This window comes from Lutra lutra, chromosome 9 (assembly GCF_902655055.1).
Source record: "Lutra lutra chromosome 9, mLutLut1.2, whole genome shotgun sequence".
Lineage (NCBI taxonomy): Eukaryota > Metazoa > Chordata > Mammalia > Carnivora > Mustelidae > Lutra > Lutra lutra.
This window is the reverse complement of record NC_062286.1, coordinates 75,144,595-75,165,231: the sequence shown is the minus strand read 5'-3', so window position 1 is coordinate 75,165,231 and position 20,637 is coordinate 75,144,595. Positions and strand designations below refer to the sequence as shown.

General features: G+C 36.7%; 1 protein-coding gene across 5 annotated transcripts in view; it reads right to left on the bottom strand.

The window, feature by feature from the left end:
- MGAT4A (alpha-1,3-mannosyl-glycoprotein 4-beta-N-acetylglucosaminyltransferase A) overlaps positions 1-20,637 on the bottom strand; it is a 155,842-nt gene that overhangs the window by 39,178 nt on the left and 96,027 nt on the right. For all 5 annotated transcript variants that reach the window (XM_047745042.1, XM_047745040.1, XM_047745041.1 and 2 more), the window contains exon 5: positions 13,567-13,700. In XM_047745042.1, the coding sequence (XP_047600998.1) occupies positions 13,567-13,700 (134 nt within the window). The remainder of the gene's footprint in view (positions 1-13,566; positions 13,701-20,637) is intronic.

Here is a 20,637-nt window from a genome sequence, read left to right as displayed (position 1 = left end):
ACCTACAAAATGGGAGGAGATACCTGTAATGGTGGCTATCCAAAATACATGGAGAACTGATCCAACTCTAACAAAAACCTCAAAAACCTGACTTAAACGGGGGCAGAAGATCTGAATAGACATTTTCTCCAAAGAAGACACACACACACAGGCACAAGAAAAGATGCTCCCTATCACAATTATCGGGGGAATGCAAATCAAAACAGCAATGAAATACCACCTCCAACCAGTCAGAACGGCTAGTATCAAAAAGACAAGAAACAACAAGTGTTGGCAGAAGAAAAGGAAACCCTGGTACCCTGTTGGTGGGCAAATAAGTCAGTGCAGCCTCCTCTGGTAAACAGTATGGAGGGTCCACAAAAAAAATTAAAATACAGCTCCCAGGGGTGCCTGGGTGGCTCAGTGAGTTAAGCCTCTGCCTTTGGCTCAGGTCATGATCTCAGGGTCCTGGGATGGAGCCCCGCATCGGGCTCTCTGCTCACCAGGGAGCCTGCTTCCCCCCCACCCCCGCCTGCCTTTCTGTCTACTTGTGATCTCTCTCTCCCTCTGCCAAATAAATAAGACCTTTAAAAATAAAATAAAATAAAATAAAATAAAATAAAATACAGCTACCATATGGTCCAGGAATGCCACATCTGGGTATCTATCCAAAAAAAAAAACCAAAAACCAAAACAAAACAAAAAACCACAAAAGCACTAATTCGAAAAGATACTATGTATCCTGATGTTCACTGCAGCATTATTTACAATAGGCAAGATACATAAGCAACTCAAGTGCCCACTGATGGATAAATGGACAAAGAAAATGTGATCTACAAAGTGGACTACTGTTCAGCGATAGCTAAGAATGCAATCTTGCCATTGGTGATAACACAGGTGGACCTATAGTCAATAAGCCAGACAAAGACAAATACAATATAATTTCACTTGTATGTGGAATCTAAAAGACACAACAAATTTACAAACAGAATGAAAAGAGACTCCTAGATAGGGAGAGCTGGTGATTGTAGGGTTGGGAGGTGGTGAAAGAGGTGAAGGAGATTAAGAGGTACCAACTCCCAGTTATAAAGTAAATAAGTTATGAAGATGTAATGTATACCAAGGGATAGAACCCATAATATTGTAACAACTTTGTATGGTGACAGATGGTAACTAGACCTATCATGGTAATCATTTTAAAATATATAAACATACTGAATCGCTATCTTGTACATCTGAAACTAGCATAATATTGTATGTCAGTTATCCAATTTTTTTAAAAGTCTGAATTAGTCAATAGGCTATAAGATAGTCTCCGGAAAAGAGGTCATAAAAATAACAACAATATCCACCACCTTAGATATTTACCTCCTAAATAACCTCTTAAGATTTTGTATCATTAGGTTGATAGCATTGTAGTAGTCTTCTATATCCTTACTCATTTTTCTTTATTCACTCTATCGAGTAATGAAAGAAATTACACTTAAAATCTCAAACAAAGATTGTGGAAGAATTTGCTAACAACTCAGAAGCTCACTAATCAATGGTCTACAGCCCATGACGTAGCAGAAGGCCAAGCACACATTCAGTGTGGACCAGCCTTTAGGCTGCCAACTAGTAGAAGGGATCAAGGTACCCTTTGATTCTTTGTGCTAATTCTGAGAAAAACACCATTGTTATCTGGACAGAGGTTACACTGTATCTGTATACTGCTCTAACAGATGCCCACATACCTGGGTGTCATGAGGATGTATGTAGCATGAATACTTTGTAATGTTGACTGATGAGATTTAAGACAATTCATCTAAAAATTTAGAAATTAAAAAAAAAAAAGCAGGGTCTTCCTCTAGCACTTTAAAGACATTGTTCCATTGTCTTGGACTTACATAGTTTCTAACAAGAATCAATAGTAGTCTTACTCTTCTTTTTCTGTGTATGGTGTATCTTTGCTTAGGCTTCTTTCTAGACCTGCCCTTTATCTGTTTATAGCAATTTGATTATGACATACCTGACAGTGGTTTTGTGTTTATTCTGCTTGGATTTTTTTTTGACTTCCTAAATCTAAGGATTTACACTTTTCTTCAAAAAATGGAAAAATTTCAGTGATTATTCCTTCTTTCTCCTCTCCAATCTGGACTCTCATATGGTAGAGCAGTTACTATTATCTCATAGATAAATGCAGTGAATAACACTGTACTTTTTCAGTCTTTTTCTCTATATTCTTAATTTTGGGTAAATTCTACTGTCATTCTTAAATTCAATGACCTTTCCTTTGGTATCTAATCTGTTAAGATTATATAGTAAATTTTAAGTTTCAGAGATGTACTTTCCATTGCTATATGTTCTACCATTTGATTCTTTATACATCTTCCATTCCATTCCTCACTGTGTTAAGTACTTGAAAACGTCTATAATAGTTTTGTTGTCTTTTCCTTCCAATTCTATCACCTCTATCTCTTCTAGATTTGTTTTTATCAGCTAAATTTTCTTTTACTTATGGTTCACTTTCTTCTTCTTGGCATGATAGCCCTTTTTTATTTGCTGACAGACATCATAAATCCTGCATTTTTGAGTGTCTTAATTTTTTTTTTTTTTAAAGCACTGGGCTTTATTTAAGCAGGCAGTTATCTGTGGATCAGTTGACCCCCGCAGGCCTCTTTTTAGCTTTGCTGGGGTGGGTGGGCCTCGAATGACCACTTCAAAGACAGTTTGACTCCTCTGGATTCTCCAGTAAATGTCCTGGGTGACTACCAAGGACTTGCCATTCAGGCCCATCAGAACTCAAAGTGCATGAGCAATGGCAATGTTCAGGTTGCAGACCCCTGATCATTATTCTCCCCAGACTTGTGTAGTGTACCCTGTGCACACGTGCCCCAATATAACAAGGACCCAAAGGCACTCTCATTTTCTGTGCAGCAGTCTCCCTTCTGCAACTCCGTTCTGCAGTTTCCCCTTGCTCTCCCTGTGACTGCCCTTGTGCAGTGTGATCTGGAATGCATCTCCAGGCAGAAAGTTGGGGAAATTGTGGTATTCACTGCATTTACTTTTCTGTCTCAGGGAATCCTGTCGGGCACAGTCTGCTGTCCAATGTCCGAGAACAAAGGAATCATATTTTGTTCAGCCTTCTAGCTGCTTATAGCAGGAAAGTAAGTCCAGTCCTTATTAACCCTTTCGGGGCCTAAAACAGATGTTACTTTACATAATAAGGAACCAAAGAAAATTCCAGAAAACTAATGTGTACAAGTGACAAATCAAAAGCACTAAAAGGACCCCATGGGCTAGAATGGGACTGGCAGCTCATAATAAATTTTATGTCCCTAGGGTCAAAGGAAAAGCTATTCCTATCCATCTAATGTTTGGCTTTATGATACTTTAAATTCAATGCAGACGTATCAGAAAGGCTAATAAATACCAGCTGGCCTTACTAGTTTCTAGTAAAATGGTCAAGCTGTTAAAAGAATAAACAAACATACACACACTTCATTTCCAATATTTCTATCACAGTCTTTCCTCCTTTCCTTCTCCTAAATAGTTGATGCTACAGCAACAGTTTTCAAACTTTTCCAATCAGAACACATTCTGTTCAAATTCTCACCACCTCTTCAATTATCCTAGTCTAAGCCTCACCTGTATTATTACAATAGTTTCCTAAGCAGGTTCTTTGCTTTCCTTTCCAAGGAAGTCAGCATGACCCTTTTAAAAGGTAAGTCCTGTTATTCTCACCAAAAATGCATAACTACGGGGGCACCTAGGTGGCTCAGTGGGTTAAGCCTCTGCCTTCCGCTCAGGTCATGATCTCAGGTCCTGGGATCGAGTCCCGCATCGGGCTCTCTGCTCAGCAGGGAGCCTGCTTCCTCCTCTCTCTCTGCCTGCCTCTCTGCCTGCTTGTGATCTCTCTCTGTCAAATATATAAAATCTTTAAAAAAAAAAATGCATAACTATGGTCCAATCACGAGAAGATAGCAAACAAATCCAGACTGAGGCGTTTTACAATGTAACTGACCAGTGTGCTCAATGAAGATCTCCGAGTTCATGAAAGACAAGGAAAGTATAACCAGCTGTCATGGGTATAAGGCAACTAAGGAGTCAGAACAACTAAATGCAAGGCGGTATTTAGGGCTTGTTTGCTAAAGCATAAAAACGACCATAGGTGGAAAAACACCTAATTTGAATAAAGTCTACAGTTTAGCAAATGGTATTATACCAATATTAATTTCCTAGTTTTGATAGTTTTGTCATGGCTACATAGTGGTTAATATTATGGCAAGCTAAGTCAAGGGAATAGTCTCTGTATTATTTGCATAAATTTTCTATAAACCCAAAATTATTATTAATATTCTTCCTAATATTCTTCTTCTTCAAGAACTTATTACCATTTAATGCATTGTATATTTGTTTTTTAATCTTTTTCTGTAAGTTTCACTGGGAAGAGGCTTTGTTTTACTCAAAGATATGCCTAGTACTTACCACTGTTTGGGTAAATACTGGTTGAATTATAAGCAAATTTAATAGGATATTATGTACGTACCATTTCTTCCTAATTGACTTGGGTATGACCTGTAACAAATGCTTAAGTAAACATCTTAAAATGCAACTGCTAAAAAAATTACAGGCCCAAAACACTATTGATGCACTTACACAGTAATGTGTAATTTAAAATGAAAACCAGAAGCCTGAGACAGATAATCAGCAAGTCTATTTAAGATCTGAACAATACTACCAACTTGATCTAACAGACATTTATAAAACACACCTCTTGGACAATAGCAGAATCCGTTCTTTTTAAGCAACATGGAATCTTGTCCAGGATAGACCATATGCTAGCTTATAAACAAGTATTGATAAATTTAAAAGGTCTGAATTAGAAATAAAACAATAGAAGGAAATTTGGAAAGTCCACAATAGGTAAAAATTAAACAATACATTTCCAAATGATCCATGGGTCAAAGCAGATTACAAGGGGATTTAGAAAGTATTTTGATCTGAATGAAAGTAAAACTTGACATACCAAAATGTATGAGATGCAGCTAATGTGGAACTGAGAGAGAAATTTATAGCTTAAAATTGCCTCTATTAGAAAAGATCTCCAGCCAATAACCTAAGAATTCAGGGGAAAAAATCTAGAAAATCTAGAATGGGGGGGGGGGGGGGGCGCGCTAAGAATCTGGAAAAATTTAAAGATCTAGAAAAAGAGTAAAACAAACTAAAAGCAGTAGAAAACTAAACTAAAAGTAGAAGGGAAGAAGTAATAAAGAATGGAAATTAATGTAGCAGGAAAATAAAGAAATGATGTAGTCAATAAAACTAAAAGTTCTTTGAAAAGATCAAAGAATAATGTCAACTGAAGAGCATTATAGGGAGGTCTGTCTGGTCTGCCTGGCTGCCAACCAGCTGGGTGAGAGGATGGAAAAGGTCTCAGTGGGAAGAAAATGGAGAAGGGAAAAGAAGGAAATTAGAGGGGCGTTAGGAAGAGTGAAGACAGGAGACTACTGTTTAGAATAACAAACTCCGTAGACTACTGGGACTCTTCAGCCATGTGTATGTATAATTAATATATTTTTTTCAAATGCAGAACAACAAAAAAAAAGTAGAGAAAAAAATATCCCTTTGTAATGCTAGATTACAAGTTAAGAGCACCATCTCTTGTCTAGTGGATTTTTAAAAAATCTCCTCCAGTACCTTCTTCACCTTAGTACTTCAATAAATACATGTTCATTGAATGAAAGAATAATTAGAATGGTATCTGTACTTCTGCCTTTATTTAAAAAAGAGGACTAACAGGTAATTATAAAAGCTTGAGAAAACAGAACCAGACAGAGGACTACTGTCTCTGAGGCTAATGTAATCTTCAGATGCTTTGGGTGGGAAAAAGTTTCAAAACATTCAGGGAACTGAACTCTGGCTGAAAGCACACTAAACTAACTAGAAAAGATTGTGCCACTTAAATAGAATTTGCCTAGGAAGCACTGACATTATATAGTATTACCAATGAGAAACAGATACAAAACTGCAAACTCCATTTTCAGTAAGACAAGTATTAATAACCAAATTTCTCAAGCTCTAAAGGAATCCAATGTGGTTCCAATAATCAGAGGTAGCCTGAAGAATTACACAGACCAACTATATTTGCAGGAAGCAGCCTGACTGTAGCAGCTACAAAGACAGTCTTTGATTAAAAAACAACTAGTCTGGAACACTACTTAACCCCTCCTCCTCCTGTAACCCAGTGGCCTAAAGGAGGGGAAAAAAAAAAAGCTATTTTCTTCTACGATGATTCATAAAAAAGGAACCAGCACAGCAACTATACAAAAAATATAAGAAAAAAAGGAGAAATTCAGCAAAAGCTATCAACAAAAAAAAAAACCTGTATCGATAGCCACAAAACAGATGAAAAATCATGACCAAACATTTCCCCACTAATTTAAAAGAAAAAACACCCAGTTAAAGCACTTGCTACTATGAAGCAACACTAGATATTAGAAATGATTGTGAAGATTCTAAAATGTGCATGGAAATGCAAAGGACCTAAAAAATCTAAATCAATTCTACTAATAACAAAATTGGAGGATTTAATCCGCTACCTGATTTCAATACTTATTCAAAGTTATAGTAATCAAGATAGTAAGGTACATGCATAAGGATCGACCTATAGGTCAATGAAACAGAACAGAAAAAGACCCACAAGTATATGGTCACTAGATTTTCAATGAAGACATCAAAGCAATCCAGTGGGGAAAGGAAAGTCTTTTCAACAACTGGTACTGGAGTAATTGAACACCCCCCTGAAAACAATGAACGTGAACACTGTGTTACACCACAACAAAAATTAACCCAAGATGGACTGCAGACCTAATACAAAAATTAAAACAAAGTTTTCCAAAGAGATAATCTTCACAATTTGGGGCTAGGCAAAGATTTCTTAAGGTCATGGAGAAAAATAATTAGAAAGCAAAAAAATTAATTAATTAGACTTCATCAAAATTAAAAAACTTCTCCTCACCAAGAAAATGTGAAAAACATGAATAGACTTCCATGGATTAGGAGAAAATACTCACAAAACACCCATATTTGACAAAGTAAAAGTATCCAGTATATATAAAGAACTCTGACAACTCAAAAACAAAACACACAAAAAACCACCACACAATTTTTTTTTTAATGAGCAAATGGGTTGAAGACAATTCCTGAAAGAAGATACATAAATACAATGGATTAATGATGGATAAAGGATGGATAGGTAGGGATATGATAAATGAATACTAAAACTTTAGTAGTAAAATATAGGTGTCATAAATGCAGATATTTTAACTGTAAAATTCTTTCAACTTTCTTGTCTTTAAAAGTTCACAATAAAAAGAACATTCAAAAGTTCTTTCCTGAAAATAAGTAAGATTTGATTCTATATACCTAAAGACCATATTATGTGCCAGGGAAAAATGATCCACAATGGTTGAAATCAAGACGTGTTAGAGCAAGATTACTAGGCTTTAAGGATGGAAAAAGAATCATTTGGGCAACTGGGCAATATGGGTTTCTTACAGCAAGCAGTGAGAAACGTGGAAGGTCATCTAGCTGGCTTCAGCACTAGCACTCCCCTCCAACCTCCTAAAAAAAGAAACTGTGACTGGGGCTTCTATACCCAAGCAAATAATAAAGGCAGAAGAGAACATCTTTGACCACCCAGGACTTCTGGGAAAATTGTTCATGTGGACCTTTCTTGAAGAAATTAGAAAATGAACTTTAATCAACAGGTTTAAAAAGATCAGCAATACAGAAACTACTTGGTGCTTATTTAGGATTAAGCAAGTAAGCAGATACACTGTGAATCATGAGGCTAAGTTTCCCACTAATGGGGAACTTAGTAAGAATAAGGAATTAGGGGAGGCTAGAATGAACCCTGCAGTACTGAACTGGAATCAAAGGTGTCCTTACAAACTCGTGATTTTTAACACACACAGATAAATGGACTTAAGACCTGTATAGATGTACAGATGTGTGTATACATGCATACATGTATTTCCTATTAAGAGATACCAGGTTTCTCTCCAATTCATTGGTTTCTCTCCAATTAAGAGATACCAGGTTCCCTCTGGACCTGGCTGATTCCAGGTTTGGGGCAGGGAAAATACAAGATAAGCTGAGAACTTCTTACGCTGCTAGGATATAAGGAAAAATGATGGGGTATATTGAAAGAGCAACCAATGGCCAAATTTTAACAATTTTAATAACAAAGTAAAAAATTTATCATAATATTCACAACTTCACACTGATATCAATAACCAACAAAATAAAATTGAAGGATAGTTTTTCCTTGCAAAATTCCAATTAATGTAGAAGAAACAAGGAAATCACCATTCAGCAAACATAATAATTGTCAGAGGCAAGAATCATCAAGAATGATTAGTTGAGAAATGTTAGGAAGAAAAACAGGATATATGCATGATCTCAAAGCGTCACTCCAGAAGACAGCTTCTAAGTACATATGGAAAAAGAGCTTATTTATAGAAGAGAAACCTGTCAGACACCACCTTAATCAAGTGATACAAGTTAACAATGCTGATAATGAGATATGTCAAAATCATCTCAATAGGAGACTCTGAAAAAGAATACCATATCACTTCTATGGTGTTCTTGCTAAAAAATGTGAAACTTGAATTTAATCATAAGGAAACATGACACAATCCCAGACTGAGACATATTCCAGAATCCCTGCTTCTTTAGAAAAATACGTTTAGAAGAAATGTTTTTTTTGCCGGTATATAGAAAAATAAATCGATCTCATTCAGCCACCTTGATAAATTCCCCTATTATTTTTAGTAATTTGTCTGTTTATTCTTTGGGGTATTCTGTGTTATCAAAAAATAATTAAGCTCTACTCAAGGTCCAGGATAGGAATATCCAAGTGGCTGAGCCCAGGTCATATGCCTGAACTGGTAAAGCAATTATCTGGCATTTTTAGTTTGTACAATGGGCGGGAGGCTTTCTCCCAGCCAGATTTATAAAATGGAGAATTCTCTAAATATAAAAACAGAACAGGAAAGATAAGTTTTGCTGAAATCCAGAGTACACTATAGGAAAACATTTTAATAACATGAATGATAATACAGTATAAGAAATACTATAAAATAGCATAAAATACATAACAAATAATGAGGCATACAGACAAAAGATCATTAAAATGCAAAGGTCATAATTTAAAGTAAAAGTGCTAAGTAAAAGTAAATGTGAGAATGATACAATCTTAAAATCTGAATATCACACTTGGATCATATCATGGATCCTTCAGAGCAACTGGAATTTATTCCTCTTAAGTCCTGCAATTCTAGAATAGAGTCAGTAAACTTTCAAACAGTACATTAACAGTCAACTCTCAAAACCTTGCATATTCTATGAATGTCTCATCATTTATGCCCAACTGACCCCAGGGGAGAAATCACCAGAGAGGAGCAAAGAACAAAAATAGAGCCAGGAACTACTTTTTTGTGTCTCCTCTTCTCCCAGAGGGGCATTCTCATGGACCCTCTCCAAGAAAAAAAGAACATGAAGAATGGAAGGTCAAGCAGGCATGAAAAGACTATGATATATTTTAACATCTATATGCATTCTTCTACAGCTCTTTTTCATTTTTAATTTTTTGCTCACACATTAAAGTGGACCAGAGGTAATTCACACTTTTGCAAACATTAAAAATGTTTGCAAAAGATCCATTTACTTCTACCTATTTAATCTAAATAAATTTCATATGGGAGGCTGAGGACAGTTTCATAAAAGGGATGAGCAGGGACCTGAAGGATGATTAAGAAAGAAAGGAAGAGGCAACACTTCAGGCTAAGGAATAACACAAACAGAACTGAGAACAAGCTAGGTCTATGTGACACACTGAGAGTAAAAGAATTGGAACACAGACCTATTAATTCTGTGAGGTAAAAACAAAAACAAAAACAAAAAAAACTTGAATAAACACATGGGAAACCTGGAAGAGAAGCAGTTTGAGAAAACCAGATTAACTTATATGGATGGATTAAAAATTGCTCATTGTTTGCTCAATGTTTATTCAACTAATGTTATCAAGTAGGCAGTTTGAAATGCGGGCATAGGAAGATGCTAGAGATCTAGAGCCAGAAACCATGCAACATATAGATCGTGGTCACCTCCACAGAATATGTATTTGTTACTAGTGTTAATGTGCTTCAGGCTACTAAACACTTTAGATTAATAACTACTAATCAAGGTAGAATCAAACATGGTGATTAATAATTTTCAATTGCCTAAAGGCAATTCAGTGAACTCTATAAATCCATCAATTCTTCAAATCAACTTTGTGGCTCAGAACAGATTTTCTTCCAGCTGTTGAAATCTACATCAACACATATACAAACACCGCAATTCAGGGGTCTTCAGAAAACTGCAGGCAGTCACACTGAACTATAAGCATGCAACACCTCTCCCTGTGTGTGATCTCACTACACCTGCCCACAACACTGCTGAACTTACAAGGCTCACGTGGCAGTTAAATGGCAGAATTCAGGCCTTGAATGTGGGTCATCTACCCCACACCCAATGTTATTACATCTTAGTGATCAGGTGAAGGGGTATGGCAAGAGGGTCCTGAATTCTTACGTACACAAATCTGACCCTGTAGACTGAAAACTATTTTTAAGTTATGGCATTGTGATTTGTAATAATAAATACATATTTGGTCTTTGCCCCATTTCTGGCACAGAGCTCCCCAAACCCTGGCAATTTCACAACTGATAAGCACAGCAGATGTTCTTCTGTTACATTAATGAGGTGGTTTTTGGACCCTTCCCCCCACCCTAATGAAGGATGGGGGATGGCTGCCAGGAGAGCCAACCATGTGATCAGAGTGTTGGAACTTTCGGTCCTACCCCTCCAACCTCCAGAGAAGGTAGACGACCAGGAGGCTGAATCAATCACCAATGGCCAATGATTTAGTAAGTCATGACTATGTAATGAGGCCTCCAGAAAAACCCAAAAGGACAGGGTTGGGGAGGTGGCATGCTGGTGAATACATAAAGGTGCTGGGAGAATGGCGCCCTCGGTGAGCATGGAAGCTCCACACCCCTTCCTACTTACTTTGTGCTGCACACCCCTTCCATCTGGCTATCATCTCTATCCTTTATCATATCCTTTCATAAATTAGTAAACATAAGTATTGCACAGAGTTCTGTTAGGCACTCTAACAAATTAGTCACACCCAAGGAGAGGGCTCTTTGGAACCTCCAACCTATAGCTGGTTGGTCAGAAACACAGGGCTTGCAACTGGCCTCCGAAGTATGCGTGCATGTGGGCATGCAGTTCTATGCAAAGGAGCCCTTTATCTGTGAGATCTGACCTCAACTTCAGGTAGATCGCATCAGAATTCAGTTCAACTGTAGGACACCCAGCACCTGTCCAGAGAATTCCTTGGTGTGGGGCAAAGTTCCATACAGTTGCTGACCAAAAGTGTCCAGGAAGTGTCTAGGTCAAAGAAGGGACAGGGATGCCTGGGTGACATGATCCTACCAGGGTCCCAGGATGGAGCCCTACGTCAGGCTCCCTGCTCAGCGGGGTGCCTGCTTCTCCTTCTCCTCTCTGCTCATGCTCTCTCCCTCACTATCTGTGTCTCTCAATCTCTCTCAAATAAATAAATAAACCTTTAAAAAAAAAAAAGAAAAAAAAGTAGAGGCACATAGGGAACAAACACACAGGAGGAAAGTAGTGAGTTTTTCCCTACACAGGAAGAAAAAAAAAAGAAAAAAACCTGTGTCTTCCCTTTACCCAAGTACAAATTTCTTTTCTTTTATGGTGTTAAGGCTTTTTTTCTCATTAAAAATCAGTACATGCTCAAAATTCTAATCTTACAAAAGTGTATACAAGAGAAAGTGGCATAACCCCATAATCCCAACTCTCACAACATGCAATGTTTGTTCCACAAGACCATTATCTCTATTCATCTAATTAATGCATACGTAGGAGCTGTATAAATGTGTATATAAGCCTGAATATATTTACACACTTGAAAATGCTTCTAGTACCTCAATTTTTAAAAGCAGAATGTTAGGTCACTGAGTATTTAATACTTTAAATTTTAATAGCTATCGCCAAATTGCTTTCCAAGGAGACTGTCCCAATTTCTACTAGTTGACAAAAATTTATATAAATAAAAATGGCCACAAGACATATAAACCAAGGAGACTATTCCGATTTCTACTGACATACAATATGTAATTGACAAATACACTCTATAAATACAAAGGGTCAAATGACATACAAACCAATATTTAATCCCATTTGGTAAAGAAATCCAAATTAAAAGAAATATATTCTTTTTACCCATCAACTTGGCAAAAAAACCTGAAGACCAATATTATCGAGCAGTATTATCTAACAGAGCATGGGAACAGGTCTCTCTCAGACTGCTGGAAGAATAACCTGGCTCAACTTCTGGAGGGCATTTGACCATGTGTGAACATTTTAATGTATGTGGACTATAAACAGGCAATTACACATTTAGGAATGGATCCCACATCAGTAAGTATTCCAGTCCCCAACAATTTACTTATAGTAATGCACAGTACAGTCTTTAAAAAAAAGAGCAAAAATTTGAAACAATCTAAATGGCTATCAATCAGAAACTAAGTCAATTATGTTAAAATCATACAATGGATTATTTTGCAATCACAAAAAACGATGCTATGATATTCTTTTTAGCATAGAAAAATGTCCATGATATGAACAAATATATATAATGATCCCATTTACATATAAATGTATACAAGCCATAGGAAGAATTTCTTAGAATATATTTCAGAACATCAATAGTAGTTATATCTACATGGAGGAGTAACCAGTAAATTTTCATTACACATTTCTGTAATTGTTTTAAATGGCATGCATGTGTTTACTTTTATATTAAAGAAATCATTAATAATATTTTTTTAAAGACATGAGAGACCAAGAAAAGTTGCGAATCAGTATGCTAGAACCAGAAAATGTCCTAAATCCTTTCATATTCTGAAATTCTACATGATAATTAGGAAAATATTTACTCCAGGGGCTTTTTTCCTTCATTATTTCCAAAAAGCATATTTAATATGCTTTCCCTAGATCTTGTGAGGAGAGTAAAATATAAGAAATGTTCCCCGTCCTTATATTTTGACTTTTAAAATAATAATAATGGCTGCATTTTGGGAATGCAGAGTAGGGGTAGAGAAAATAAGGAAATGATAAAACCCCAACCCAGGCAAGGCCTTTCTCAGGTTTCAAAACTCCCAAAGAAAATCAGTGCAAATCTCTAAATTCAGGTCTGAGAACTAAATACGGGGACTCATTGCTCTTAAAGATTTATGTATATAATAATATCCTCCTCACAACAGATCACTATTCCTGGACTGTTACTATAGGAGACAAGTTAAGGAAAACATAACAAGTTAGACTGACGTTTAACTATCAGAAAAAAATGTATTATCTAACATTTATTCATTACATTTTTAAAAGCATGCTTATAAAAGCATATTAAAACATTCATTTGTGGTTTCAACTCTTATACATGTAGTAAAAAAAAAAATAATGACAAATAATTACCTCTCCTATGAAGACGACTATAACACAGTCCAACTTCTCTTCAGGATACAGATTATCAATAAGGGAATGAAGGGTTTCTATGAGGTAAGATTTCACTTCTCTCTTCACTGTGGGAATTCCCATTACTATTGACACTGAAACAAAATGATGATAGTAATTACATAAAAAGATTTCACAAAGATGGTATAGACTAACACTAGTATTTCAAAAATGATTATACCCTCTCAAATTGATAGCAACAACTGAGAAAGTGAAATATACTACTCAATAATAATTGAGGAATCAAAATATACTATAAAATGTACAACTATACAAAGAAAAATAATAAAAGCCTATAAAAGCATAGCCTTAACAGTGTAATTCTTTTCCACAGGGCTTATCCAAAAAAAGGTCAAAGTACTGTTAAAAATGAAGACATTAAAAACAAGTGACCCTAAAGTATTAAATATATATTACACAAGTAAAGACAGAAACACTGAACACATCTGAAAAATTAATGTCTCAAAAAAAACACCAATGTCTCAGATATCATGTATATAATGCAGTCAGAAGGACACAACATCCCTTCTGTGGTTTTCTTGATAAAAACACATAATCTCAATCTAACCATGAATATCAGACAAATCCAAATTAGGGGGGATAATCCACAAAATAATTGTCCAGGTGTTCTCTGAAGTGTCAAGATCAGGAAAGACAAAGAAAGAGTAAAGAACTGTGAGAGATGGCAGAAGATGAAGGAAACATGACAAGTAAATGAAATATGGGATCCTGAGTCTGATCCTGGAACAAGAAAAGAATGAGAAAATGACAAAATCTGAAGAGGCTCTAAGGTTAGTTAATATGACAGCATCAATGTCAAGTTCCTGGTTTTGATCATTATATTATGATTACACAAAATCTGAACATTTAGGGGAACCGGGTGAGGTATATGAAAACACTGTCTGTACTATCCGTGCAACTTTTTCAAGGCTAAAATTATAGCCAGCTCTGCTATAATGGTTGTTTTGCAACACAAATTTTTTCCTGAGAGATTAATGTATTGGGCAACTATCTAAGCATCATATGGATTTTGCATTTGCTTAGGTGCAATTTCTCCTCTGGGACAAGCATTCACTAGGTAAACACAGAAAATGGCAACCATTTGAAATGAGCTCAAAAAACTGAACCAAGCAATGTAGAAATACACAAACAGTATATACTTCTAACTTCTACCAGCTGCCTCAGTTTGCTGCACATGAAGAAACACACATGTCTACATCTAGTGTTGAAATTTCCACCAGATTGCAGATAACCTGCCTTGTATCACACTTCTCAAAATCTTCCAAGGGGCAATCCTTTTGAAGCCCATTTTAACAGGCAAACCTCAAGCATTATTCAGTACCTTATTTATTGTAGTACTTAGTATTTCTTAATCATTTAGCATGTGTAAAACTGCTCTTTTTTTGTCTTTTTGTACATGTAACTAACAAAAGTTTCTGACCACTGCGATACTGACTTTTCTCCTTTTATTGAACAATTCTATATAGTATGATAAATTTTAAGAATGCATATATTGGGGACGCCTGGGTGGCTCAGTTGGTTGGACGACTGCTTTCAGCTCAGGTCATGATCCCGGAGTTCCGGGATCGAGTCCCGCATGGGGCTCCCGGCTCCACGAGGAGTCTGCTTCTCCCTCTGACCTTCTCCTCGCTCATGCTCTCTCTCACTGCCTCTCTTTCAAATAAATAAATAAAATCTTTAAAAAAAAATGCATATATTGTGTTATAATAGGACTGTAATCCACAGGAAGTTTTTTTAAATAACATCTTTTTAAAAGCCAGTAGAGAAATATTTTGCAAATATTAAAAACATTTAAGTCTTAGTAATGTAAAAATTTATCAGAAATGCTACAAAATACCTAGAATTCATGAAATTCTGAGGCTGCAAGATCAGAGCTCAATGAGTCTACTACCATGATTCTGCAAATAACAACACTAACATCCATAATTTGGCTATATGCAAAAGAAGGAAACTGGGCCAGTTTGTTACACCATACACAAAAATAAACTCAAAACAGACTAAAAACCTAAATGTGAGACATGAAACCATAAAAATCCTAGACGAGAGCATTGGCAATAATCTCTCTAACATGGGCCATAGCAACATTTTTCTAGGTATGTCTTCTGAGGCAAGGAAAACAAAAGCAAAAATAAACTATCAGGACTCCACCAAAATAAAAAGCTTCTGCATAGCAAAGGAAACTATCCACAAAACTAAAAGACAGCCTACTGAATGAGAGAAGGTATTTGCAAATGACATACCTGATAAAGGGTTAGTATCCAAAATAAATAAAGAATACAACTTAACAACAAAAAAAAATCTTTAAAAAATTTAAAAGTGGACAGAAAACTTGAACAGATATTTCTTCAAAGAGGACATACAGGGCGCCTGGGTGGCTCAGTGGATTAAGCCGCTGCCTTTGGCTCAGGTCATGATCTCAGGGTCCTGGGATCGAGTCCCGCATCGGGCTCTCTGCTCAGCGGGGAGCCTGCTTCCCTCTCGCTCTCTGCCTGCCTCTCTGTCTACTTGTGATCTCTCTGTGTCAAATAAATAAATAAAATCTTTAAAAAAAAAAAAAAGAGGACATACAGATGGCCAACAAGACACATGAAAAGATGCTTGACATGACTCATCATCAGAAAAAGGCACATCAAAATCACAATGAGATAATACCTCACATCTGTCAGAATGGTTAAAATCAACAACACAAGAAAAGAGGTGTTGATGAGGATGTGGAGAAAAAAAGAAATCCTCGTGCATTAGTGGCAGAAATGCAAACTGGAACAGCAACTGTAGAAAACAGTACGGAGGTTCCTCAATAATTAAAAACAGACTACCCTATGGCCCAGTAACTATACTATTGGGTACTCACCCAAAGAATATGAAAGCACTAATCCAAAAAGATAAGAGCACCCCTATGTTTACCACAGCATTATTTACAATAGCCAATAACGGAAGCAGCCCAAGTGTCCATGGACGGATGAAAGGATAAAGATGTGGTGTATACACACACACACTGGAATATTATTTGGCCATAAAAAGAATGCAGTCTTGCCATTTGCAACAACATGGATGGAGCAATAGTGTATAATGTTAAGAGAAATAATTAAGTCAGACAAAGACAAATACTGTATGATTTCCACCTATAGTGGAATTTAGGAAACAAAACAAAGGGGGGGAAAAGACACAAACCAAAAAACCAGACTCTTAGCCACACAGAACAAAGAGATGGTTACTAGAGGGGTGAGTGGGAAGATAGATGAAATAGGTGATGGGTATTGAAGAATACACTTATGATGAGTGCTGAGGAATACATAAAATTACTGAATCATTATATTGTACAACTGAAATGAACACTATATATGAACTGTATTGGAATTAAAATTTAAAAAGCAGTAACCACCATCCCCCCAAAAAGAACACTAAGATCCAAATGGTTTAAAAGATAGCCCCAAAAGGTAGATGCCACACTCCTCTCTTCCATTTTGAGATGAAGAGCTTCCTGGGGCTTAAAAAGAGATCTGTCATATTTGGACTTCTGAGAAGATGGCAGAGCAGTAAGATCCTAAGCTCATGGACACACAGTACAATTAACTCTGGAAAAGACTCAAAGACTGGCACAAGAGACTTTACAGTCAATCATAGAGAAGGCCACACTGAGAAGTACAGGAGGGGCAGAAGGGGCAGAAATGCATTTAGGAACCAAACCTCTGTGAGACTAACCTCACACAGGAGGGATACCAAAGCACCAAGGAGGGAGAGGAGTAGAATCCACACCAGGTACCACAGGCATGGAGAACCCACACTGGAAAAATGAGTCCCCATAACATCTGGCTTTGAAAGACAGTGGGGCTTAACTTCCAAAGTTTTAAAATCAGCAGACCCTAACTCCAGGTATTTTTAAATCAGCTGGATCAGCTTCAGGAGAGGTGGAGGATAATAGAAAACTGAGTCCCTACCCTCAAAGAGCCAGCATAGCAAATACTTCTGCAGAGACACTGCAGGGCAGAAGCAGTTTGGAAAGTGCCTGGGGTAGCTCACATTTTGTGCTAGAGGTGCAGGAATCTTTAGGAGACTTCAAGAACAAAAGTGCTAGCAAGTGCCATTCTTTACCCCAGTCCACCCCCCCCGACCTTTATAGCCAGATACTTGTGGGAACCACCACAAACATTCTCTACACATATTGCTCACACCAAGTGTCCCACCTCTGCCTTCCCTTTCAGAGGTAACCATATCCAACCTGACCCACTCAGCAGGCATGCCTCCAAAGTCACATCTTCCCCAAACACCATGCAAGCAACCCCAGCAGGGACCAGTGCCACTCCAAAGTGACTCCTGTCCTGGGGAGAAGGGAATATAACCATACAAACCAGTGTAGCCACAGTCCCAGGAGCCAAACCTTATAACTGGCAGTGCAGACATAGTGCCCCCCAGCTCAGTGTGCCTGCAGTCCCAGAGCACACAGACTAAGGGCAGGCATCCAATCTGACTGCTGACCTATTACATGCCCCCTAAAAGCACAGGGACCAAACCCTGACCAATGTACCCCAAATAGCTAAAAATGGGCCTTTGCAACCAACTAGACTAAAGGTAAATGCAATCCAGTCACACAGTAGGACCCACATAGCCACACGGGAGACACCCCTGAAGTGCCTGGTTCCAGTAAACAGAGGACACTGTGCTACAACACACCACAAAACCTCTTCATAAGGCCACTACTTTCAAGATCAGGAGATGGAGCTGATTTCCCTAATACAAAGAAACAAGCACAGAGTTAGACAAAATGAGGAGACAGAGTAATATGGCAAAAATGAAAGAACAGGACAAAAATCACAGCAAGAGAGCTAAATGAAATGGAAATATAAGCAATATGCTTGATAAGGGATTCAAAGTAATGGTCATAAAGATACTCACTGGCCTTGAGAAAAAAGTGGAGGATCTCAGTAAGACCTTCAACAAAGAGATAGAAAATATAAAAAAGAACCAGTCAGAGATGGAAAATTCAGTAACTGAAATTCAAAATACACTAGAACAAATTGACAGCAGAAGAGAAGAGGCAGAACAACTAAGCAGTGATGTGGAAGACAGAGTAATGGAAAGCAACCAAGCTGAACAGCAAAAAGTAAAAAGAATAATAAAAAATGAGAATAGGGTCAGGGAACTCAACAATATCATCAAGCACAGTAATGTTCACTTCTTAGGGATCTCAAAAGACAGAAAGCGACAGAAAATTTATTTGAAGAAATTATTGCTGAAAATTTCCCTGTTCCAGGGAGGGAACAGATATCCAGACCCAGGAAGCACGGTGAGCCCCCCACAAAATTTACCCAAGGAAGTTCACACCAACACAAATAATAGTTAAAATGACAAAAACAAGTGATAAAGAGAAAATTTTAAAAACAGCAAGAGAAAAGAAAACAGTTATACACAAGGGAAACCACATAAGCCTAACAGTTGATTTTCAAACAGAAACTTTGCAGACTAGAATGGAGTGGCAAGATATATCCAAAGCCCTAAAAGGATAAAACACTCAACCAAGAACACTCTATACAGTGAGGCAATCATTGAGAATATAAGGAGAGATAATGACCTTCCCAGACAAACAAAAGTTAAACGAGCTCATCACCACTAAACTAGGCTTACCAAAAAAACAAAACAAACAAAAAAATATTAAAGGGAATTCTTTAAAGAAGAGTAGAAAGAATAGGCAATAATTTAGTGTAAGAAAATTATGGAAGGAAAAAATTTCACAGATAAAATAAAATACAAACATATAATAAAAGTAGACTAATCACTTACAACACCAGTATGAAGGTTAAAGCACAAAGGCGGTAAAATAAATTATAACTATAAAAATCAGTCAGGAGATTCATAGAAGTATGTAAGTATGACATAATATACATAAACTGGCAGGGAAGTGGGGAGAGGCACATAGAAAAAATTCAGTACTTTTAGAATGGGTTCAAAACTTAAGTGACCACCAATTTATAGGTCTACATAGACTACACAGGATGTTCTATATGAATTTAGACTACATAGGATGTTCTATATGAACATAATGGTAACAAATTAAAAATTAAAATTAAAACAAATTAAAAAAAAAAAACCTGTAATAGATACATAAGAAAACAAAGAGAAAGGTATCCAAGCATAACACTAACAAAATCCACCAAACCACAGAGGAAAGAGCAAGAGAAGAACTGCAAAAACAACCCTAAAACAAGAACAAAATGGCATTAAATATATACTTATGAATAATCACTTTAAATGTAAATGGACTATATACTCCAATCAAAAGACAGTAAGACAAGAAGGTGACTGAATGGATAAAAAAGCAAGATCCATATATATGCTGTCTATAAGAGACTTCATTTCAGACTGAAAGACACATGCAGATTGACAATGAAGAGATGGAAAGACATTTACCGTGCAAACTGAAGGTAAAAACAAAACTGGGAAAGCACAATTTCTATCTGACAAAACAGACTATGCAATAAAGACTAAAAAAAAAGACAAAGGACACTACATAATGATAAAGAGAACTACCTGACAAAAGGATGTAACAATTGTATATATTTATGCACCCAACATGGGAACACCTACATATATGAAACTACTATAACAGACAGAAACAAAGAAATTAACAGTACTACAATAATATTAGGAGATACCCACTTACAGTAATGGATAGATCATCAAGACAGAAAAATCAACAAGGGAAGAATGGCTTTGAACAATAAATTAGATATATTCAGAACATTCAATCCAAAACTAGCAGTTTACACATTCCTTTCAAAGGGATTTGGGACAGTCTCTGGAACAGATCAAATAAACGTTAGACCATTATGTAAGTCCCAATAAATCGGAAAGGATTGAAATCATGGCATCCATCTTTTCAAACCACAGAAGTATAAAACCAGAAATCAAAAGAAAAAATCTGGAAAGAACACAAATACATGAGGATAAATAATAAACTACTAAACAATGAATGGGTCAGCCAAGAAATCAAAGAGGAAATGAAAAAAGTACACA